This window comes from Mus caroli, unplaced genomic scaffold (genome assembly GCF_978045245.1).
Source record: "Mus caroli unplaced genomic scaffold, Mus_caroli_1 scaffold_8, whole genome shotgun sequence".
In the NCBI taxonomy this organism is placed as follows: domain Eukaryota; kingdom Metazoa; phylum Chordata; class Mammalia; order Rodentia; family Muridae; genus Mus; species Mus caroli.
The window spans coordinates 23551236-23576634 of NW_028227263.1; the positions used below are offsets into that span (position 1 = coordinate 23551236).

At 46.8% G+C, this 25399-nt stretch overlaps 1 protein-coding gene across 2 annotated transcripts in view; it reads right to left on the minus strand.

The window, feature by feature from the left end:
- Positions 1–19462, minus strand: part of Prkcb (protein kinase C beta) — a 341205-nt gene extending 321743 nt beyond the window's left edge. Inside the window, exons 1-2 of one of the 2 annotated variants that reach the window (XM_021166849.3) lie at positions 19062–19462; positions 18035–18066 (exon numbers count right to left, since the gene is read on the minus strand). In XM_021166849.3, the coding sequence (XP_021022508.1) occupies positions 18035–18066; positions 19062–19234 (205 nt within the window). In that variant the 5' untranslated portion in view covers positions 19235–19462. The remainder of the gene's footprint in view (positions 1–18034; positions 18067–19061) is intronic. The other variant, XM_021166848.3, reaches the window with a different exon arrangement.
- Between the last annotated feature and the right edge of the window lie 5937 nt (positions 19463–25399).

Genomic DNA, 25399 nt, shown 5'->3' on the forward strand with positions numbered 1-25399 from the left:
TACCACAAGAAGTTCTTACAACAAATCCTTGACCCCACGTTCCCCTCTCCTTTGCACATCCTTCTCTAACAATATGGTTCTTGTGTGTGTGTGTGTGTGTGTGTGTGTGTATGTATGTGTAGGTAGGTAGGTAGGTAGGTGGGTAGGTAGGTAGGTGGGTATGAGCTTTTGAAGGTCCAAGAAAGGAGACACCAGTGAGGAAGAAAAAATTTGGGAAGATCCTGAATCTCTGATGAGCCGTCCCTGACTACCTCCACTCTGAAAGGAACGACTTACCTCCTAACGCTTGTCAAAGTGTTCATTATTAACAGCCAAAGAATCCTTAAATAAATGGAAAGTGCTTAAAGTATGTATGTATATATGTATATGAGTGCTGTATTTGCATGTATGCCAGCATGACAGAAGAGGGCATCAGATCCCACCATAAATGGTTACAAACCGTCATGTAGTTGCTGGGAATTGAACTCTGGAACAGTAGTCAGTACTCTTAACTGCTGAGCTATCTCTCCAGCCCCATAAATAAATTAAAAAAAAAAAAACACTAGAATTGGAGAACTAGTAACATTCTATATAAATAGAACACAAGCATGAAAAAGATAATGAAAGTGATAATTAAGTCTCCACTGGGAGTGTGGTGGCCCCTGACTCTGATGCCAACACTCAAGGGCAGGAGGAACGGGAATTCCAAGCTATTCTGAGCTACATAGTGAGTCCTTGTTTCAAAAAAAAAATGGGGGGAGGTGTAAGGGGGAGAAGAGAGGAAGAGGGAGAAGAAGAGAAGCAAGAGGGGGTTTTAAAATATGCTAACTCCAAAGTCCAACAGTCCCCTCACTAACTAGAAGAATTGTTTTTAATTAAATCTCATGTTTAATGACATACTTCATTAGAACCCTTGAGTACCTCCAGGAATATGGTTTAGATACTTGTAAATATTTCTTGGTCTATTAGTTACTTTCATACCTGCATCTGCAACTGTAACTTGTATTCTAACTCCCAGATTGTGGCTTCCTGATTTGTCTGTATTCCCAGTCGCCTCTGGATACATAGGACCTGGGTATACCACAGGTGTCTCATACTTAACATAGCACAGAAACTGTTGCCCTTCCTCCAGCTCAGCCCTGGGGCAGAGGGAATCCTCTTCTCCAAATCACTCTACCACAAGGTGGCTGCCATCGAATTTGATTGCAACCTCTCTGTACAGTCGATCCTACCCTGGTCCTTTGCACAGGAGAAGACAGAAGCTGAGGGCAGAAAATCTGCATGAGGCCACAGTCTTGAATTCACATTCAATTTCCATTCCTTCCAACTTCAGGGAGTAGGGGCTCCTCAGATAAGAGTCTTCACCCAGGCTCTGCCCTCTCTTCCTGCCCACACATTTCACTGCGCTCTCTCCTCTGCTTTCCTCAGGCCCCATCCCTACTCAGTCTCTCTAGTTTTCCTCTCTCACTTGACCTAACATTCAGTCTGGGCCAGCGAGAGGGCTCAGTGGATAAAGGTGCTTGCTGCCAAGCCTGATGACCTGAGTTAGACCCCTGGGTCCCACATGGTAGAAGGAGAGAACAACCCCCACAAAGTTCCCTTCTGACTTCCACATGCCTCTCATGGTACAAACATGTATGTGCACACACACAATAGTAGTAGTAATAAGAATAATACAAATATGAATATTAATTTTAAAAAGATGGCAGTCTCTAACCTTGGGAAGAGCTGAGCTCATCTTTGAACCTAGAAGTCATTTTGTCCCAGTTCCTTACCTACCCATCAAAATCTCCTCTCCAAGGCAGCCTGAAGCCAGGATCTTCACCACTTTCTTTCCTCCAGTGTCTTGTCCCCCTTGCTCCACATTTCTCCTCCTCCTCTTCTTCTTCATCCTACTCCTACTCCTTCCTCTCTCTCTCTCTCTCTCTCTCTCTCTCTCTCTCTCTCTCTCTCTCTCTCTTTCTCTCTCTCTCCTTCCCCTTCCCTCCCTCCCTCCCTTCCTCCTCTTCCTCAAACCACAAACACCAACTTAGCCCCTATGTCATCCTCCCTGAAACCCTGAGAAATGAGCTGTGCCCTCTCCTCTGCCCCTGCCCTTCCAGCTATCTGTAGACCCTGGCTTATGAGTCTGTCCACCATTGTGCTTGAGAGCAGAAGCACGCATTGTGTCTTACTTCCCCTATACTACACCAGGTGGGTGAACATGCCAGATAGACCACCCTGTGCCACCAGCCCCTGTTATTATGGGTGGGAATGGGGAAAGAGCTCAGACTTCCCACATCAGATCCCACACCCTGCTATGCCTCCTCCCACACCTTGGCCAAAGACTGCTGCCAGCAAACCTGTGTGTCTAGGAACATGGCTGCCTTGGTTAGTCACTCTGTTCACATATAGAGACACCCCAATTTATGGAGGTTCAAGTTATAGAGGGCATTGCTCTACTTTATGTTGGTATGAAAGCAATAGAGAATTCTCTAAAACCCCATTTTGAATTTTGCACTGCGATCCTTGTCCATAATATATAGCTTCATACGATGCTGCGATAACACTCAACACAGTGTGCTGGTTGCTAAGCTGTGCTGTTCCATAGGTTAATGGCATTGACTTTCAACTTCAAAGTATTTACAATTCACAGTGGGGTTGTTGAGATGTAACCTGTTCATAAGTCAAATAAACATCTGTCCTTCCAAGCTTTGAGGTCTTGGGCAGGCCACTTAACACCTCTCGACCCCAGCTGCCTTGCAGAATTTCTAATGGACTCACCTCCTAATGTGCTACACCTCCAGCGAGATGTATGAAGCACCCAGCTCAGCTCAGCTCTGTGGGGGAAGTACTAGGTCCCACTAAAGCACCTACTGTATGCAATCCCTTTCCTTCCAAATGACTCAGAAACTTGCATAGCACTTAAGATACCCTCCTGGCAGAAAACTTAAGCCCGAAGAACTCAGCTGACTGTAGCCATAGGAATATTGAGAAACTTGAAAACAGCGTTCTAAGCTCCTTACATACACTAAGACTAAAGTCTACTGAGGTTCAAGCTTCCTCAGCAGGGAGAGACTGAACCGGAAACATTGTTCCCTCCAGATGCCTTCCACTTCCCCTCAAGTGTTGCCAGTTTCCCTCACGATGGCTGCTGCAGTCTGCCCTTGCCGTGCCGTCCTTTCCCATCCTGGGCCATCTTGTGCCCTTCACTTTGGTGTTTGGAAACTCAAACTCTGATTCAAAGAGCCTTGAATTCAGTCTGAGCGCTGCAGTTCTTTAAGAAATGCTTCTCTTCTCTGAGCCAGTTCTCTCACGTGTGAATGGGGATAATATTATTGACAGATCTTAGTGGAAGGTGAACACTCAAAGGGATAAAACTTGTGAAATGACCAGCTCACTGAAAGGATTCAAACATTAGGAGCTTCAACATCATTGTCATCATCGTCATCACCACCACCATCATCACCATCATCACCATCAATACTGTCACCACCACCATCATCATCACCATCAACAGTCACCAACACCACCGTCACCATCATTAAGACCGTCACCAGCATCATGACCATAGTCACTATCACCATCACTCGTTGCCTCCACAGCTCCAGAGCACTACCTTCTTTTTAAGCAATCCTGAAACTCGGTCTGTGTTTGCATTGTAACTGTGTATACGCTTGGAAAATCTCTCAAGTCTTTATGGTTCCATTTTTCTCCGCATGTTCCAAGAGCAGTAGCAGCGGCTGCTGCATGGGGCTGATGCACTGATTAAATAAGTTAATATATGTAAAGTACTTAGAACAGTGCCAGGCACATAGTGAGCACTCAGTAAATGTCAGCCTGAGTCAGCTGCAGTAAGAATCTTACTTGAGGATGTCCAGGAAATGGAAAATTCCTTTGACTCATCTGTCCAACAAATTAGGCCCTTCTAGGGACTGCAGAATCAATCTCTCTCTCTCTCTCTCTCTCTCTCTCTCTCTCTCTCTCTCTCTCTCTCCCTCTCTTCCTCCATCCCTCCCTCCCTCTCTCCCCCCACTCCATTTTCTCTTTCCCCTCCCTCCCTCTCCTCTCTCTCTTTCTCTCTTCCTCTCTCTACCCCTCCCTCTGTCCCTCCCTTCTTCTCTCCTCTCCCCCTCCATTCTCTCTTTCTGCTCTCTCCCTCCCTCCACTCTTTTTCATCACCACCTCCCTAACCCCGATTTCATTTTTTTCTTGGACTTGACTTTTTGTCCCATCTGCAGCATTCTGGCCCCCTGTGGTCCTTGGGCCCCAAATCAGAGAAAGCCAGAAGGGAAAGAGAATGAGGCCAGCTGTCATTGGGGCTGCCACCTACCCAGGGACCGCAGAGAATATAAACACACAGTGAATTCAAGCTCCAGCTGGAGGCAGTCCTCTGCAGAGTCCCACCTCAGGGACCTGACCCACCCTGATGCTGGCACACTGTGTGCACCACCCCTCCTGGCTGCTCTGTGCACCCCTACACACCTCCCCTCCCTCTGGGAAGGTTCTGCTTATAAAACACTTCTTTCGCAGCCCACGTTACCCCCATAAGCAGTTCCTTCTCTTTGCAATCTCTGGACACCTCTTGTCACAGCAATCTGACACTTAACCCCAGCAGAAGTTCAGGCCAGGCTGGTCTACCAAAACCACTCATTCCAATTGTAAAGATGTGATACACTATACTTAACATTCAATTTGGGGAAAAAAGGAACTTGTCTGTGATATGTTAATGTTCAAGGAAGACGACCAAAATAATCTTGGGGTAGTGTGTTAGAGTGAGAGGGAAATTCTAATTATGAAGAATTCAAAACAATGCATTTGTGTCCCTAAAAATAAATTAAGCCTCCACAGTCCACGGGCCAACGTCATGAGCCTCCAAGGCTGCTTCCTTGATGCTCTTCAGAGCGACTTTCAAACCATGCTGTCTACCCACGGTAGAAACGCCATTTATGCCTGACCCAGTTCACCCGAGCCTGCATAGGAACACACGAAATAAAAGATTCATGAAGCCATACTTGCCCTTCCCAAGGCTGAGGCATTCTGATAGTTTTCCTGTTCTGACTTTTCACAGTGTACCTGACTTACTAAATTGATGTTGTGGCCCTCCAGTGAGTGGTAACCCACAGCAGTGAAAATCAAATGTAGAAGAGGAGCTGGGGAGGTGAATCGGTTGTAAAATGCTTGTGCCCCCAGAGTCTGTAAATCTCTCTATGTCTCTGTGTGTGTGCATGCATGCGTGTGTGTGTACATGTGTGTGCATGTGCATGCACATGAGTGTGTGGGCATGTGTGTGTGTGTATGTGTGTGTGGGGGGTGTTTTCCTGGAGATCAAATGCAGGATCTTGTGTACTCTAAGCAAATAATCTACCACTCAGCTGCCTTCTCAGTCACTCCTGCTTGACACACACATTCTTAGTTCTAACAAAACACCCCAGTTTCAGCCATGGGACCAGCTTTGTCTCCTAGTCTGATGACTGCACCACCTCCCTTTCCTACTTCCCCAGTGCCTTATGGGCATCGAGTTATTCATCCAGTGAACCACCCTCATGCAGTCGTCATCAATGATACCAGCCAGGGGGTGTGGGAGGAGAGCTGAGACTGGTGCCCATTAGGACATCTTCACAGGGACATTCTGAGACCATCTCTGTCTTCTCAGTGCTAACATACAACAAGCAGTCATATGCTTTCTGTATGCCCCAGTCTTATGTAATCCAATGGCACCCCGGCAAAGCAGACTACAGCATTATCCACATTTCAGAGACAAAAACCAAAAGACTGCAAGTAAGTAAAACACCCAAGGCCCTGCATGTGATCAGTGAAGAAGCAGGTGTCTGAACCTATGACCTTAACCAGGATGGCACAAGACCATGTTTGCATCCCTGCACACTTCTACAGTCCCACAGGCCAAAGGGTATCACACAAACTCCCTTGCATGTCTGTCTGTCTGTCTGTCTCCTCAGGAGCAGAGGCATGTGCTCCTTGCTCTGACTCTCACACACTGGATACAGTGCCAAGTGTTTGGGGGTAACTGATTATAGAACCCAGTAGTAATGATGGAAGAATTAAATGCCCTAAGCCCTTGGCTGTGCTCACACAGCATCTCACTCGGCTCCATCAGTTCCCTGTAAGGACCATCTTACCAGGTATGAGCAGTAAGCATTTCCACTGTGGCCTGCTGTAGGCTCAAGTTCATTTTGGGAAACCGACACTAAACTGGAACATGTTTCAGAGACACATTAAAATTGGTGTGCTAGATTCCAAAGACATCCCAAATTATTCACAGCTTCCCCCCACCCCCCATCAAAAGCAAGGTCTATTCTCTCTTCTATTTTTTTCCTTTTCCTTTTTTTTTCAAGAGTGAGCTTACACTTTGCTTCTGCTAAGAGAAGAAGGCCCTCCACCACCTCTGAGTGTCCCCTCAACTCATGTGTGGGGATTGTACCCACCACCTCATGCCTAAGCTGGAATGACCCACTAGATAATGAAGAAAAAATCTCCCATGTCCTACACATCCCAGGTGAGGCTCAAGTCGGTGGTTAAGACCAGCCAAGAACACACAAACTGCCAGGTGCAGCCCAGCCCAACTTAATGACCCCAGGAAATAGTGCTCACCAAAATCACTTTATTTTACTCTACCAGTCTTTGTTCTGCAATAATGAATCATTGATTTGGGAGGCTGGGAGGAAAACTTACATACAAAGAATGATAAATAAAAGTATGCCTAGCCCTAAATCAGCCATAGTGTCCAGGATGCCTACACACATAAATCCTAGTCTTTAAGGACTAGAAAGATGGCTCAAGCAAGTAGACACTCTTAGAAAAGGTCCAGCACTACATTGGGTAGTTCATAACCACCTTTAAACACCAGCTTTAAGTAACCTGGCGCCCTCTTCTGGCCTCCACAGACACCTGCATTCACATGCACATACACATAGCCACACAAAGTGCAAACAAAGCTTATTTTTGATAACTGGTTTATTGAGAGAGCCGGAAATTCTAACAATAACCACCAGATTGTTCTAACTGTTAAAAAAAACAGTAAGAATGCTACCTTATCTCACTCTTTAAAAACAGACAGATCAGGATGTAAAGTGAATAAATTAAGCAGTGGGGTGAAAAACAGACAGAACTTGCTTTCCCCACAAAGTGCACCAGATAAGGTACAGGGATACAATGTTTCACATCACAGTTTGGCTGGTCAAGTGCAAGAGAAAACAGAATACCTAGTTATAAAGGGAAGACTGAAAACCGTGACTTTGGAAGCTGAGGAAAGATCTATTGTGTTCACCAAAAGCTATTTCCCTTTACTCCCAAAGACAGAGCTGGTCGTTCCGTTCTGCCCACCTTTTCTTGCTTCCCCCTACCCCCACCCTGCAGACAGTGTTGCCCTGTGCCTGAGTTCTTATCCACAGATGTGAGCAGAAGTAACAGGTGTCCCTCCAGAGCAGACCGGTTGTGGGATGAATGTGTTTTCTCACATGCTCTCTCCCCAACTCACTGGTCCAAGGAAGGAGGGCCCTAGGGCCCCACATGAAGACTGCCTAGTCAGGATCCCCTGCATGGAGGGTTGGGGTGGTGTCTCTGATGCAAATGAGATGCAAATGTTCTGTTAAACCTCAGAGACTCTGAGGCTTATCCATTACAGTCGCTTTAAGAGATCCCCACTAATACCTTGACTAATAGAGAGTTTTACATTTTTAAGTTCTAAATATAGTTTGTGAACTCCAGTTCTCCAAGCATTAACAGAACTAAATTATTGGGTGGGAAAATTGTCAGAATGCCCTGGCTTCTTTATTATCGTTTTCAGCAGCTAGGCAACATTGCAACAGGAAGCAGATGTCACCCCTAAGGAGACAAACAGCACCATCCTTCAATGGTGACGCCAGAAGGTGCCTGTCTCCCAGAAAGATGTCACTTCCCTATGCAAAGCTGAAAAGCCCCAGCTAACATTTTTCAGGACCAGCCTCAGTAGCTGGGTCTTCTGGCCAAGTGTCATTGGTATGTGGCTGAGGAAGGAGAATGGCAAGCCTGAGGCCAGACTGGGCTAGCAAGACCCTGTCTTCATGAAGTAAAATAAGGACTTCCTGGGTAAAATGGCTAATTAGCAGCTACCTCCCATGGCGTGGTGAATGAGAAGCCACGAAGGATACTCTCTGCCCAGAAGAGAGAAAGATTGGAGAGCACTGGGCAGCAATCACACAGGAGAAGACCCTGGAGAGCACAGACAAGCAAAGCTTGGGCCATGCAAAGGCTTAAGAAATAAGGTCTTGCCAGGCGTGGTGACGCACACCTTTGATCCCAGCACTCGGGAGGCAGAGGCAGGTGGATTTCTGAGTTAGAGGCCAGCCTGGTCTACAAAGTGAGTTCCAGGACAGCCAGGGATATCCAGAGAAACCCTGTCTCGAAAAACCAAATAAAGGAAAGGAAAGGAAGGGAGGGGAGGGGAGGGGAGGGGAGGGGAGGAAGAGAAGAGAAGAGAAGAGAAGAGAAGAGAAGAGAAGAGAAGAGAAGAGAAGAGAAGAGAAGAGAAGAGAAGAGAAGAGAAGAGAAGAGAAGAGAAAAAGAAACAAGGTCTTAGGTGCCCCTCCCCAGCAGTGGGAGGAGAATCAAAGGCTTTGTATGAAAGGTAGGTAAGGTGACCCTGGTCAATAGAGGCCAACAGTCTTACTCATGGATGAACCCCCAGTTCTCATGACCCTCAAACCCAAACTAGTAGTCTCAGTGTGGAAGTGACCTCTCGGGTGTAGCAGGTCAGCAGTGGAGAGGAGACATGTTTTCTACTCCTTGTGTGTGCCTCAAAGTGCTGCCATCTTCTTGCTTAAAATTGAGCTATGAAGGAGGGGGAGGTGACTTAAAAGCAAGGAACAATCACAAGGCAGAGATCCTGGCTTCCATCCTGCCACTGCCTGAGAATGGGAGACAGTCAGGGGAAGCAGCCCTGGAGAGAAAAATCAGACTGGCTTCAGGAAGTTTAGGCAATGAAGAGCATGATGATGGTGAGTTCAGGGCTAGCCTGGGCTGTTTAGGGCCAGCCTGGGCTATTCAATGAGGCTTTGTCTGAAACATACACTCACAGAGGGAAGGAGAGAGGGAGAGGAAGGGAAAGAAATTGTATGTATATACATTCTTACGAGTGGTTCCCACCAATACAAAGAACAGGGTGATTTCCAACATAAGCACTAGCCATAAAAATCATAAGCCAATGTCTTTCAGATTGCAACTTCCAGCTCTTACATGCTCTTTGTAAGTATCTTCAGCCCCTAAGAGACCAAAAAAAATTCCTTTGAAAAGTAAAAGAACCCACACTGAAAAGGAGAGATACAGCCCAGCTCTCAGGAGGTGGAGGCAGAAGGATTGGGAGTTCAAACACAGTTAGAGGCCTGGAGGCTGGTCTGGACTGCTGGGGAGACTGGTGCCAACCACCAAGGGAACAAAGAGAAAGAGAAAGAGAAGAATCTGAAATCTGTTTGATGTTGAAATGCTATCAATACATTTTCAAAAGTGGGCAGATGGGGACTCACCCACCGGTCTCAATTCAATTAATTAAAACACCACTAGGCAGGAAGAGGTTCTGAGAAAGCCTGACACTCAGCCCTTCTCACATCACCTCTCTTGTCCCTGCTGAGCTGTGTGCTCTCTCAGCTCCATGGTTAGCTGCCAAGCAGGCAGGGTCAGCATGTCCACTTCCCAGGCACCTCCTCACAGGGAGGAGAGGACCTAACCAAAAAAAGCAACACCCACCACGCATGAACGGCCTTCTGTGTGTCAGTCAAGATGCCCATGGAACACTTGACAAGAGCCCTGGAAACCAGATCCTGTTTCCACTTCCCTGTACCTATGAGGAAACAGAAGCCTCAAGTGGCTAAGTCAAGGTTGATAGTAGGAGACCAAGATTTAAGCCAAACCCCCCACCTCTTTGGACATGTGTACATGCACATATATGGACATGCAGGTGGGTATGTCCACATGCATGTGGAAGGCAAAAGAGGATGTCCAGTGTCCTGTTCCATCACTCTCCACCTTATTCCTTTGAGACGGTCTCTCACTGAACCTCTCACTGAACCTGGAGCTACACTGGTGGTCAGCAAGCTGCAGAGATCCTTGTCTCTGCCCTGTGCAACTCCTAGGTTACAAGCATTCAAACTCAGTCTCTCATGCTTGCACAGCAAGCCCTCTTACGCAGCTCCATGGCCCTCAACCAAAACCTTTTCTGTCCCCCAAGCACATACCTGTCACCATTGCCCCACACGTGCTCCATCAGCATGTGCTGTTGGGTGATTGGCAGCAGCACAGAAAGAGAGGAGTGGGAGGATTCCTTTCAAAGGAAGAATCATTTCTATGGTCCTCTCCGCCAAAGGACGCAATGAAGAGAGGCATCCCTATTGTTAGCACCACAAAAATAACCTGGTAACCACCACCACCCCCAAAATAGGACAGTCAACAATATAGTGGACATGAAATTCCAAATGTCTCTTTAGGATTCAAAACGTAACAGTGGTCCCCATGCACTCAGCAGCTGTGTCCCTATCACCCCTCAGTGGCTGTGTCCTCCATCTCAGCTGACCTCCAAAGCCTGGAACTTCAGGATCTGAGTCACAGCTGATTGTTTCAAACGGCATCTCATGCTGGCTAGAAGCATTTGGCCACGTAACTACGCACACCCCCGCCACACACACACACACACACACACACACACACACACCACCTCAAGACAATGACAACAAACCCTTCCTAGTGGCCAGGCTGCCTATACCAGATCCAAACATTAGGGCATGACTCTGTGACCGTCATCTCCCACCAGCTCCTCCCACACCCCCTTCTTCCTGTTCCCTGCAGGCACCCTGTTCTCTCTCCTCCATAGCTCCACATGTACTCTCTTCTGTCCCTACCCCCTTGTCACTCTAGGAACTCCTACTCTTATGGTAAAACTGTTCTCAAATGTCACCTCATCTATGTCATCCTCTCTACCTCTCTCCAAGGAATATCGAGGCCACCCTGAGTGTTTTTACACCCTTTGTAGAGCACTTTGGATTACATATCAGAACTGACCAGCCTTGTGATAAACTTCCTTCACAAAAACTGTGTCTTCTTTCTCTTCAACGTCCCTACTGCAATGTAGCTGGGTACTATGTGTTCATTCTACGCTCTCTATATTCTTGTCCTTCTATTTTGATGCTAATTCCACGAAGGCGGGCACTCTATCCCTTACTCTGCTTCCAGTGCCTGGAACGGCACCTGATATATGATAGGATCCCAATGCATGAGTGTACAACTGGGATGGATGGAGAAAGAACTAGGCAAACAGCGGGATGGGTATTTTCTTCTTAGAATTATATTTTACCTGCCCCTAAAAAACAGAGTCATGGAGAGACAGAATCACTGGTGGCAAGTGCCTGTAATCTCACCACTCAGAACGCAGAAGGCTGAGACATCTGGATCTCTGAACTTCCTCCAGCACATCCGAGAACTTCCAAGAAAATCACTGAAACACCCCTTGCCTGGTCACAAGGAGGTGCAGCTAGTACTAAACCAAAGGTAGGGGTAGAACAGGACTGACTCAGTGGTGGGTAACTGTGGAAAACAAATGAATCATCAAAGAGGCAAGGTGCTCTGCAGGAACAAATGAAAATGCCCTCCCGCTCTCACTGAGAATGCTCAGTGGATATTTACTGGGTTGCAGATCTGTGTAGTCATGAAAGACATGTTAGCACCAATGTGAAGCACTCTCCCAAATGAAATCAGAAAGATGGGAAGAGAGCCAACACAGCATCTTTCTCCATGTGTGCTTCAATGCTGTTAACCGTGAAACTACTTCAAAAACATCACTTCCAAAAGAGAAAGAAACTGAAAGGCAGAGGACTGGTACCGTATAGTATCTGGGGCAATGCACGCAGTCTTAAGTCCCTAAAACTGGATTTCAGCTGACAAATCCCCCGATGCCCACTCTTTCTGTGTATTTACATTCCTGTCTACCAGCTGACTTGATCTACCACCCCTGAAATTGTCTGATTTCTCTGCTTTAGAACAGCCACCTCGAACTGTAACCCCTAGACAAAAAGGAAAGTCAGCTCATTATCTGAGTTACTGTGGGGATCTGGAGCACTCTGGCTGTCACGCTAAGACTTCATCTGGACGTCCCTTGTCTAAGGAGTCTCTCCTGATAGGTAACCATACAAACAGAAAGCTGGGGGCTCCCCCAAGAATGTCTCTGAGATAATGCATATCATTACATACATCACAATGCAGGTTGTTAGCTCTGGATCCTTGACAACTCAGAATGGAGAGTGAGAATTTGGGCTGCTTAATTCTTAGATGGAATGACCCCAACTCTACCTTGAAACATTTCATAGGTTAGCCTCTCGTGAACCATTCTCATAGCATCTGGTAGATTTCCATCAAGGTAAAATTAAATATTGGTTAAAAAAAATCATTTGTGGTAAGTCATATCTCTCCTTCCTATGCTACCACATGAGGAACCTTCACAGTAGCATTCAATGTCGGGTGCTGTCACCTAAACTTATTCCATACACATAGAAGTTAGTGACTGGATATGTTTTTAAAGGATGCTTGGATGGATAGAAGGATAGGTGAGCAGAAGGATGGATGTATGCATGCACGCATGCATGAATGGATATGTGGGAAAGTAGATAAACGGGTGTGTATGGTTAAAAGACAAATTTCCTACAGGATTTTCAAGCAGACATCACACTTCCAAATGTCATACATAAACACTGGGGATGCTGTAGTCTCCATAAAAAAGGCCTAACATTCCATCTATGGAATATCACACAGCTTCAACTAGAGAGACTGGATGAATGAAGTCAATAATTTCATACTACAAAAAAAAAAAAAATCTGGAAACTGGCAAGGGCCCTAGCATTGGAAAGCATCAACCTAGGAGGTGAACTTTCTAGCTCGTCCTGCTGCCTACCAAGAACAGACTGGTCTGCAGAATCAGAAGACCAGACATGAGTTTGAAATGGTACTTGGTGATGGAACTCTCCATGGCTGAAAAGTAGCGCCACGCATAATCTCAAGCTTATGACATACAGATCTATTTTTGTATATGTGTGCACATGTCGGGTGGGGAAGGAAACAGAGACAGAGAGGAAGAGAAACAGGGAGAGGCAGAGGAAGGGAAGACTCCAATATCAACATGGATGTAAGTCATTTTCTTTTTAAGATTATTTTTTATTATCTTGAGTTATGTGTATGGGGCAGGGCACATACATGTGAATGCAGGTGCCTACAGAGTCTGGAAGCATAGCGTCCCCTTGGAGATGCAGTTACCAGTCAGTCACCTGCTGTGGGTCACCTGCTGTGGGTCACCTGCTGTGGGTCACCTGCTGTGGGTCACCTGCTGTGGGTCACCTGCTGTGGGTGACGGGAGCTGACTCTGGGTCCTCTGCAGGAGCAGTGCACTCTCTGAGCCGCTAAGACACCTCTCCAGCCCTATATAAATTCACATCAAATGCTCAGCTGTCTCTGACCAGTCACACTCTCGCGGCTTTTCACACTGATGCCGATGCACTATCTACATGCTTTATCTAGACCAGGTGGGGCCTGGAGAATCACTAGTATTGGAAATAATATATTTTTGTATTAGTGTCAAGAACTTGTTTATCACACCAACCATATTTCCAAAGGTCATATTTTCTGTATTTACTTGGGAAGGTGTTCCACTGTTCAGTAACAAAGCTTCAGGGGGAGGGGAAAAGCCATCCAGGCCATGGTTACCACTTTGCAGTGTGCCTTGCTGATTCTCAGTTGACTGAGAAAGTTCAACCCATACTACTCAGTGTAACAAGATAAGTACCCAGAGACAGGTGTGGCCAAAATGAAATGACCTTTGAGTTAATATTTCCCATGTCCTTTTGTTTCTCAAGGTGGAGGATAGCACCCAAGACCTTGCATGTACTTCCACTGAGCCACCCCTAGCCCCAATTCATGTAATGGTTGATTGTTGTTTTAATTGCATATTCTAACCTGTAAATGTTAACAATAAACTACATTAAAACTTGTATTCTATAGCGTATCTATTGAGGGAAGACGACAGCTGTAGGTTCATGTGACAGTTTGTTTTCTCTCTTTTTTAAATAATTCAAACAAGAAGCTAAAAACATGTTTTCGAATTCACCAAGGGAAGGTAAAAGGGCGTTCTTGTTAGAATCATTAAGTCTAGTTCTTTATAGTCAGAAAAACAGTGGCCCCGGGCTTTTTGAGAGTCCAAGGCAAGTTCAGATCTTTCTCATGAGGGAAACTGCGCTCTGGGTCCAGACACTGAAGTATATACTGGCTGGTATTACCCGAAGTCTCATAGAAACACACCCATCTGAGCACATGAAACAGGCACAGTCATTTCCCGAGTTGCAGTCAGCTCGGCCCTGCTTCGGCACACTTTCCCACCACTAATCAAGTACTGACGATCACCTTACTTTGAGCTGTTTACTCTCACGGTGGATATTTCTCCTTAGCTACTTACTTTTACCCCAGAGCTCTACAAAGAAGACACTGTGTCCTCTTTCACCAAGATGGCGAGCAAGGTTACAGTGTGGGGATGGACTCTCCAAGGTCACACCGGGAACAGAGAGACGATCAGGGATCAGAGTCCATGTCTGTCTGGTTCCAACCACGTGCTTTAAACATCTAGATCTGAACATCTTAATGCTTCTCTATTTCTCCTGAAATGACTTCCTTTAACAAAAAAAAAAAAAAAAAAAAAAAAAAGTTTCCTCTCTGCCAAACTGCAAAATCTTCCTTTGGATAAAAGTTGAATTCCTCCCAGTGATTAGTGGGTTGATTAGAATTTAAGCACAGCGTGCAGGTTCTAGGATTGTTAAGAGTGCCTTGGAGAAAGAAAGGTTTGTCCTGTGGCATAATGGGTCCCATTTCTAATCCAAAACTGTGTGCAGTTTCACAAGAGGGATCCTCTGTCAGCAGAGGCATTATCAAAGAGAGAGGGAGGAGAGTGGGTAAGTCAGTGGCTGTTAACCGAGAGTTTTGTCCTTTAGCTGTACAAAAGCAAGAAGTCTGTTCTTAAGAAAGCTTCCCAAGTCTATAAAAATCTGTGGTTCCCTGTGGTTCCTGGATGCTCTGTTCTGCACCCCGATTTCCATGACAGCTACTGGAGCATTGGGGCAGTGACAAGGGCTTCTTAATCCTGGGATCCTCCCACACCATCCTGAGGGGTTAGCCAATCTCTGCTTCCTCCACCTTTGAGATGGAAACATCCCTCCCTCCCTCCGCTGTTGGCTGGGAACGTGCTACCTGAGCTGAACACTACTGTCCTGTAGGTTCGCTTGCAACAAGACGTGGACATGCATTGGTACAGAGTATATAGCCAAGTCTCTCAAGGCAACATCCCTAAGAGTCACTGAAAATGGTGTGTCTTTTGACTTCTTTTGTCCCTTTCCTGTCCCCGCTGGCAAAAAGGAGGCCTGGTGCCTGGAGAATTGAGTATCTTCTTGAGCTGTGAGCTAACTATTGCTCCCTGGGACAGCATCATAGAAAACTGAAGGACCAGACCTCTGAACTGTTGACTTAGGTAAAAGAATAAACTCTGTTTGTTTTCTATTATAATGTTGGCCCTATTTTAAGTAAATTCACTTTAAGGTAAGATATCAGGCACCAGGTACTGAAAATAATCCTATAAAAGGAGCTCGTCTGTGGTTCCAGAATTAGTCCCAAGCAACACTGGGTACCAGTGATAAACTCCCTCCCTGCCTTCTAGGCTGTGTCCCACTCTAAGCAGCTCAGCTCAGGGGCCATGAATCTGCCCCACCACCTCCTTCCCCCCTACCCACTCCAAGTCAGATGGAGTATCCTATCAACGCAGTAACAGAGGGCCAGATGTTCAGAGCTAAGGGGAGAAAAAATAAAAAGAGAAATGATTTTGAAAATACCTTTCGCCCCTCCCCTTTCCTTTTGTTCCCAGGAACCCAGGGAGTCGAGCACACGAGGCAAACGCACTGCCAGCTTCTGGAAAAGTCTTATTCCTAAAGTTAATCATACTTCTTGAAAACTTTCATTCTGATTTTTTTCTCATTGTGCCAAAAAAAAAAAAAAATCCTAGGCTTTGAATAAAAGGATCTCCTGCTCCATATGTGCAGTCCCCCGCACATTCCAAAGCTGACTTTCCCAGCCATCAATAACAGCAGAGCAGGTGGCACAGGAGAGCCACAGAAGCAGGGTTTAAAAAATCACCCCTGACCTCGACAAGAGACAAAAACAGAAACCAATTCATGCAAGTGAAAGGCAACCTCACAGATTCTACATTCCCCACACCAAGCCACTCTCAGTGTTGTGTTTGAGAGAGACAAGTTCTAGAAAACCATCCAGACGGTGCCACTGGCCTGACTCGTTGCCACCAGCAGGGACTTGGCAGTCCTTCCATGTACTGTATAAAACTGAGTTTCCGGATCTCAGCAGAGGAGGCTGGAAACTTCCTGTCCCACTCCAGAACTCAGTAAAAGCCTTCAGCTTAGGGCAGCCGGGCCCATGCACGTCCCAAAGCCACCTCTGAGCACTGGGGTCTTTTGATTTTGCATGCAGCGCAATGGTGCAAAGCAAAGTTATCCATGGGCACTACTGTCTCACTTCAGGCTATTCCACACCCACACGCTTTCCTCTCCAGATTTAAGGCCAGTTCACAGGGTGGAGGATGGCAATTCGACCCTGAGAATACCTGTATTCCCAACAACTGGGAGACTAACAAAGAAAGACAGAAAAGCATCCAGGACAAGGTCAGTCTGGGCACAAAGTGAATCTGAGTGAGAACGGGGAAGGGGAAGATAGGAAGGGGAAGGAAAAGGTAGGAGGGGGAGGAGGTGTTGGGAGGCGAAGATACAGAACCACTTCTGACCAAACCCAACCACACCTGGCTTAAAGGGAGAGGGGCAAAACTACCTGTAAATTCAAGAGGCTAAGGGGGTCAAAAGTAGAAGGCCAGTGTTGAACAGAGACAAAGCCTCAAATGTCTGCTCTGGTAAAGGGATGACCTCAGTTCCAAATGATCGATTCAGCATGAAAGTAGAGTCAGTATTCAACAAGTCGAATGCCGTGTGTGTGTGTGTGTGTGTGTGTGTGTGTGTGTGTGTGAGAGAGAGAGAGAGAGAGAGAGAGGAGAGAGACAGAGACAGAGACAGAGACAGACAGACAGACAGGGAGACAGGGAGACAGGGAGACAGAGACAGAGACAGACAGAGACAGACAGAGGGGAGAGAGAGAGAAATTCACAAACTATGGCATTCTAAGGGTTAAACAAGGCCACATCTTTAGAGATTCAATTTAAAACCTATCTTTCCCCCTCTCCCATTTTGCATCAGAGTCTCTCTGGCACAAAGCAGGCACTCTCCTGAGCTACATTCCTCAGTCCACAGTCCATCTTGTAGGCACAAACCCTAGAGTTAAGAGAGGCCACCAAGTCTCTGATATTTGATTAGGTACCCCTGGTTAAAATCATGGCTCTCGAGCTAGAATCAAGAACCCAGGTAAGCAGTCTCTTGGAGTCCTTCTTGTGCCTCCTCAGATGTTAAAAAGGGCAACCTCAGACAGGATCCCAGAGGCACCCCATCTGGAGCCACCGCTTTCAAAGAGAGAGGAGGCCCAGGGGAAACCACAGTTGCTTTTCTAGGGGGATGCGCCATCTGCAGATGGCAGCCACCTGCAAAGCAGGGGAAAGAGGCAGACCCTCCTACTGGGAGGTAAGGGAGAGCAATGAGCAAGAAAGGGCTGGAATTCCAAAGAAAGAGGTTCCCTCCACACACAAGAGTCCTTGAAGACATTTCATTTCTTAAGCAGGGCTGGCAGTCCTGAGAGAATGCTCAGATGGCAGCGGTATGGATGCACTTTTTGACTTTTAGGGCCTTCCAGGAGCTCCACTGGCCTTTCCTGGATGGTGCATCTCTGGCCCAAATACACACCCCTTAAAAGGACCCTTTGGTAGTTGAAGGATTCCTAGCCTGGGAGGTCACTCTGACAGGCAGGATTACTTCACTCTGCCTAACTCGGCCACCTCTTTGAAGTCTGTATTACTCTCTCTTCCCACCATCGGCATCCACAGCACCACAAAGCCTACCTTGACACTGGAATCCCTGCTTCCCGAAGCCCCTGTAAAAGCACAAGAGGGAGTATCAGTCTGAGGGGTCCAGTTACCAGCGAGTTTCACACAGTCGCCCTCTCCCTTCCCACTGTCCCTCTACCCCAGGGGCAACCTCCTAGCTACAGCCTGGTCTCCAAGGTGTCTTCCACCTTGGATGGGATTGGGAGGTACACTCCCCGGAGCTTGGCAGTAGCCCCCACCTCACATCTCCCCTGCAGTACAGAGGAGACCACGACCACCAGGTGGCAGGATGCGAGGGTGCATTTCCGCCCGGGTGGGGGCGGAAGGCGGGCTGGATATTTGCCCAAGGAGATGCCGGGAGTACCCTCAAGGAAAGAGAAAAGGACCTGTCTAGAGGGAGAATGAGAGGGACTTCTCCACGGTGGTATCCCCTGAGGGGCTAGGGGGCGGGGGGGTGGTCCCCCCATGCTTGGAGGGGCAGAGGGAAGAAAGGGGCCCTGCAGCGACTTGAGGGTGAGAACCAAGGAATGAAAGGGGGGCTCAAGACTCTGGAGGCGAAGTAAGAGATAACCCAGGGCATTGCTCTAGGGACGCAGAGGGAAGGATGCTCCACGCCCCGGGGAAGTAGAGGACACCCCAGGGAGCTGCCCCGGAAAGGAGGGGTGAGGGTGAGAGCTCCTCGAGCCCGGAAGGAGGCAGAAAGATCGGGAACCCCAGGCGAGAAAGACACCCGCGGAGCTGCCCTGCCGAGGAGGGACAGCCACACTGCGCCCTGAGCCAGGTGTCGAAAAGGCGCCTGCAGCGCTGTCCCTAGGCACTCGGGTGACAGAGTGCAAGAGGGCAGAAGGCGCCTGGCGGCCAGCCGTCTGGGAGCAGAGGACCCAGCACCTGAGGGATTGGTCATCCGGGAGCGTAGGGCATAGGGATGAGCGGGATGGGGGTGATCACACGGCTCCTCCCCCCGGGGGCAACAACAGGAGTCCCCATGCGTATCGCTGCCCTCTAGGGCCCCAGGCAGGTGGCCCGCGCGGCGCACTCTCACCAGATGAAGTCGGTGCAGTGGCTGCAGAAGGTGGGCTGCTTGAAGAAGCGGGCGGTGAATTTGTGGTTCTTCACCTCGTGCACGTTCTTCTGCCGGAGGGCGCCTTTGCGGGCGAAGCGCACCGTGCTCTCCTCGCCCTCGCTCGGCGGCGGCCCCGCAGCCGGGTCAGCCATCTTGCGCGCGCGGGGACTGGGGGGAGCCCCGAGAGGTGGCGGCCCCGGGGCGGCGGGACCGCGGGGCTGCAAGCCCGGAAAGGCGCGGGATTAGGCGGCCGCTGCTGCCGCCCGGGGACCGCAGGGCCGCGCTGCCCCTTCGCGCCGGCTCTGGCGGCGGCCGCGCGCGTGTAGCTGGGCTGTCACTCGCCCAGCTGCTGCCGCTGGTCCAGCTGTGCTTGGCACCGCTGGCCCCAGCTGCGGGGGAGGGAGGCGGAGCCCCAGTGTAACCCCGCCTCCCTCATTTGCATGAAGCCCAGGCCCCGCCCAGACCCGCCAGCTGCTTTACATATCGGCACCACCAGTAACACCAGCAGAGTCACACACAGACACACACACACACACATACACGTACACCGCAACCCGCAGGCCTCCCAGCCAAGTGTTCTTAGCCGCAGCGCTGCGGCGGAAGGACCGCAGACTGCGCTGGACAGATCTGAGCCGCGCCCCTGGCACCCTGTCCTAGGCCCTGGGGTGCGTTAAGATGAGCACCTCCGGTGATCTAGCAACGACCAAACACCTAAGGACCCAAGGGGCTTAAGGAGATGAGGGTTGAACAGGCTGAAAGCAGCCAGTTTCACCTTGGCCTCTGCAGAGACTGGTACCCAGCACCCTCCATCCATCATCCCATTGGTCACTCGGCATGCGTCTCCTGGAGGGATGGGCTTTCATTGTCACTCATCCGGAGAGGCCTGTGGCCACACACACACACACCAAGGTCTGCAGAGGTAGGGGAGGAGTATACATATATACATATGTTTATATGTATATATCCACCACAAAGACTTGTCTCAGCTTGCTCGAACACTTAGAAAAGAACTCTCTCCACAAAAAGACAGTTTCCCCAACCCCAAAATGGCTGGGCTAATGATGAGGGAGACAAATTTAATAAATGAGCGTTTCCTTACATTTCATTCACTTTGGTCCCTTCTGGTCATACTTGTGCAGTCTGTTAAAACAAAAGTCTATGTGGTTGGAAATACCTAGGTTTGTGTGGGTTTAAGATCTCCCCACGTGCAGTCCTCACACCTGGGGCCTTCTTGTATTTGTTAGGAGAGATTTCAAATGTTCAGAGAACATTAATATCCAACGCCATACTCCCCTTGATGCCACCTGAAGGATGGGCAGATAACCAATGATACGACATTGGATGTTATATAAGGCACTGCACCTTAATCTCCCTCTACAGCCTGGGGATGAAAAATAGCATCTGACCGAACTCTTCCACATGTCCCCGGCATTGTTAATGGCACCTTCATGTCTCCTGGTGTTGACTTTAGATCTGACAGCTCCTACAAGCCCAGTGAGCACTGCTTGAGTAAGTAACAGAATGGAGGAAGGTTACCTGTACCATGACCTGTAAATGTGCAAAAATTAAAACTAAACATACAGGGTGTCAGGGAGGCTTGTGCACTGTCTCATTCGGTCACAACCATAACCTGTATAGACCAGGTAAGTTCTGTGAATAAGCAAAGTTAGATGGAAGTAACTAAAGGGTACACAGTCTTGGGGTTGTACAATGGAGGCTGTCCAGACTACAAAGCGCACTGGTGACAAAAGGGTGGGCCTCTGTAGTGGCAGAGCCTGGATACCACTCTGACAATTCCTACTGGGAGCTCCTGAGCGGAGAGTCACAGTGAGGTGTCTAACAACTGCATGGTGAGCTATATACCTTTAATAATACAGTGCCCTTCCCCTACATAGTAATGCAAAGGTAACAAGGGGGAAAAAGCATTCACTTTTAAGGTTGTCATGTTTGGGAAACTGGATGTCCCTGGCTATTCTTAGTCTTTTGAGAGGCCCCAGCACCTCCCAGGGAGACTTGGGAAAACATCCCAGGAGACATTGCTGCTGAAGGAGATTTCCTTTGAAAGATGAACTGGAGGCTCACAGCCCACATCCTGTCTTTTGAACCAAGTGCTCTGAGTGACTTTGGTCTGTAACAACAAACTACCTCATGGTGTCTAGGCCTGGAGCCGCATTGCTGCTGTCCTAAAAGCCATTCCATTCCTGGAAGAGCTGTGTGAAGAGAGGCTGGGGAATCAGGTTCCCAGAGGACCCAGATATCTATAGGTTAAAGTTCAAACTGTGGCCTTTGAATACTGGTTTTTGTTTTGTTTTGTTTGTTTTGTTTTGTTTTGTTTTGCCAGTCCAGTGATCTTCCTTTCTTTTTATTGTTCACACTATAGTATTTTACCTAAATATCCAAATTATAAGTTCTCTGGTGGTGGGAGACAATGGAGCTTGCATCTCTGAGTTCATCTATCCATTTGTTCACTCATTCAACAAAAATTACATGTGCCATTCCAGACACTAAAATAAGCCAGATAAAAGGTTCTGCCTTCATGAAACTTATAAACCAATTAATGAGACTGAGGAATGATAATCTATCAATTAAAAAATCTCTACCAAGTGGTGTGAAAATCTGTTCTGTAAAGAAAAATGAATCATATAATCATAAATCATAAATTATGGTGAAAAAATAACAGTATCCAAGGAAGCCCTTTATAACTAGGCTCATCTAAGAGAAAGCTTGAATGAAGTGATGTTGAGCAGCCATGGCCCTGTCTGAGGCTAGAATTTTCTAAATAGATAAAAGAATAATGACAAAGGATCTAGCTCATCGTGCTGGGCAAAAGCAAGGTGGTCTCATGCTGGGCGGTGGTGGCACACACCTTTAATCCCAGAACTTGGTAGGCAGAGGCAGGCAGATTACTGAGTTTGAGGCCAGCCTGGTCTACAGAGTGAGTTCCAGGACAGCCAGGGCTGTACAGGGAAACTCTGTCTCATAAAAAGAAAAAAAGAGAGAAAGAAAGAGAGGGGGGAGGGAGGGAGGGAGGGAGGGAGGAAGGAAGGAAGGAAGGAAGGGAAAGGAAAAGAAATGAAAAGAAAAGAAAAAAAAGAAAAGAAAAGAAAAGAAAAGAAAAGAAAAGAAAAGAAAAGAGGCAGCAACTATTAAACAATGAGATGTGGCCTGATACAACACAAGTTCCTCTTTAAGATACCACATGGGAAACAGGCTTTAGACAAGGAGAATGGAGGCAGAGAGAGCAGTGGAGAGGTCCTTTAAAACGATGAAGCAAGGGAGGACAACATGACATGGTGTTCCACAAGCCTGAAGAGCAGAAGATGAATGTGTGTCCAGGTCACCGGGGCTCCCATTCTGGTCACCTCTACCCATTAAGGAGTAAATGCTGGGCATTTGGTAGACATCAGACGTAAAGGGAAACAGGTTGTCCTGCATTGTAATGGAGTCAAAGTGTCTTCAAACCAGAGTTCATTCTTAATGCTGAGTACATGAATTCTACAGCAGCCAAAAAATATCACGAAATGGAGTGGCTACAGATAGAAGTGCATTGTTGTTACATTTAACAGAGGGTAAAAACTCTGAATCGGAGACTGGAGAGATGGCTCAGTAGTTAAGCATACTTGATATAAAGGACTTGGGTGCAGGTCCCAGCATCTACATGGTGGCTCACAACACCATAACTCCAGTGTCAATAGTTCCTAGAACCTCTTTGACCTACTCAGGCACCAAGCACATGCATGGGTACACATACATACAGGCAGGCACAACACTCATACGCATAAAATAAAAAGAATTTTTTAAAATTCTAAACCACGTTCTCTCTGAAAGACTCAGATAGGAAACCCTTCCTCTCTGTCCCTGCTTCTGGTGGCTGTCTGTGTCACATCTTTCTCTGCCTTTGTGATCCTATTCCCTATTGTGTCTCTCTTCTCTTCTGTCTGACTCCTGTGTGTGTGTCTTACAAGGACACTTACTGCTCATTGGACTTACTCACTCACTGCTCAGCCATTAATCTGAATGATCTCTTTATCCCAATATCCCTATGTTAATTACCAGGAAAACTTTTTCTAAATAAGATACCATTTGTAGGTTACTTTAGAGAGATGCCTCAGGCATCAAAAGGCCAGCTTCACAAACAACAAGGCAGAATAGCATTTATAGGTGGTAGAAATTGTGACATGGGTGTATGGAAGTGACCACCATTCAAGCCACTGAATTGCCTAACCCTAGGCAGGTCAGTTCCCCTCAGAGTGTCCCGGTTTCCTTCTCTAGTAAGTTATGTGAGAATTCTGTGTTCCAGTCTAGAGCTGTACTCTCCAATGCAGGCAACACTAGCCACACGTGGCTGGAGAGCATTTGAAATTTGGTTAGTCTGAACTGATTGTTAAGAGCAGTCACCCAAGTAATGATCCACCATGATTAGGTGAATCAGCACCCTAAATTTCAAGCATGTATAATGAAAATGAATGTAAAATAGCTCTAGCTCTAACGATCATTTTCATTTCATGCTGAAATTTTACATTTTTATATATTGATGAGTTCCAGTACTTTTATATAATCAAATTTCTCTCCAGAAGTAATTCAGTCTGATTGCTTTTATTTTTTGCAGTGTGGTTACTAGAAAATGTAAAATGGTATATGTGGATCACACCATATTTCCTTGCCCGGCTCTGTTCTAAAGAATGGATTAAGTTAATTTTAAAATGGATAAACTGGAAGCACCTCTATTCCATATGGCACCGACAGTGGTTGCCTGACAGGAAGCTGAGGTATCCAACTTCAAACTTTTCCACTTAGTTGGCAATAAGTTGCTGCTGGCTGTCGACTGTAAGCTCTCCCAGGGCTTTAGCAGGAGGTCGGCTCCCCTTCACGTGTGCCTCTCCACTGGTTGCTTGGGCTTCACAGCGTGGTGGCCAACTCCAAGAGTCAGTTCTCCCAAGGACCTGAACTAGAGGGCTACATTTTCCTGACGTCTGACCTAGAATCCAGAATTGCAGCATCATTGATATAAATTGGTGGTCAAACAGCCACAGAACCCACATTCAAGGAAAGACTATTTCTCAGTGGAAGAGATTCAAAGAATTTAGAGGCCACATAGGAAGATTTGGAATGGTAGATTTTTTTTCAAACATTCACAAACACCTTTACTTGAAATGTATGATTACATACAATCCAATTTTTAAATAGACAATGAACCACTTAGTTGATAGACATTATATTATATCAATTGAAGACAAAAGACATCTGCCACTAAGTAAAAGCATAAGAGAAGAAACCTGTAGCCACAGAAGCAATATAAGAACCATCAAATACGTTTTACACATGAAACTCAAGAAGAACGAAGACTAAAGTGTGGACACTTTGCACCTTCTTAGAATTGGGAACAAAACACCCATGGAAGGAGTTACAGAGACAAAGTTTGGAGCTGGGACAAAAGGATGGACCATCTAGAGACTGCCATATCCAGGGATCCATCCCATAATCAGCCTCCAAACGCTGACACCATTGCATACACTAGCAAGATTTGAATGGTAGATTTTTACTGAATTAATAAATCGCAAATTCTCATTTGAAAACAAACTTGCAAATGTTAGGTGTCTTTTCAAGGTTCCCATAAAACTACCAACTACATTGAAAACATTAAGAGGCAATGATTCAAAGAGGAGAAGTAAATCAAAAAAGGCTGTTCCAGGGTTGGAAAGACAGTGGCTCCGTGGCTATGAGCTCTTCCAAAGGACCAAAACCTGGTTCCTAGAACTCTGGTCACTCACGTCTGATTTTTTAACCCAGCTCCGGAGGATCTGATGCCCTCTTCTGGACTCTGAGGGAAATGCACTCATGTTACATTACACTCACCTGCGCATAAATAAAAAGGAAAGAATTCCTTGAAAATAAAGCATTTCCCCTTTAGAAGGAAGAAGAGGGGGAAGATGAAGGAAGGGATGGAGGGAGGAGTCCACAATGACCAGATGGTGGTCTTAAGAGACACTAACTATAGTGCATGTAGTTAGTTAGTTAGCAAGCAGCTAATTAGCTGGAGACATATGCAACAGTTACCATAAGACAACAGCTTTAAAAATGCTCAAAGAATGAAAGAAATGTGTGAATACAGCCAAGAAAACCACACATGAATAAAATGGACGTGTCAATAAAGCGGTAGGAAACCTAAAGTCAAGAACAAGAAATTCTAGGGTGGAAAGGTACCACAACTAAAACAGAAAATTCACTTAAAAGCTCAAAGAAGGGAAAAAGAAAAGTCTATAAGTTTCATATATGATGTTTGAAACTATTGCATCTGAGAGACAAAGAGAAAAATG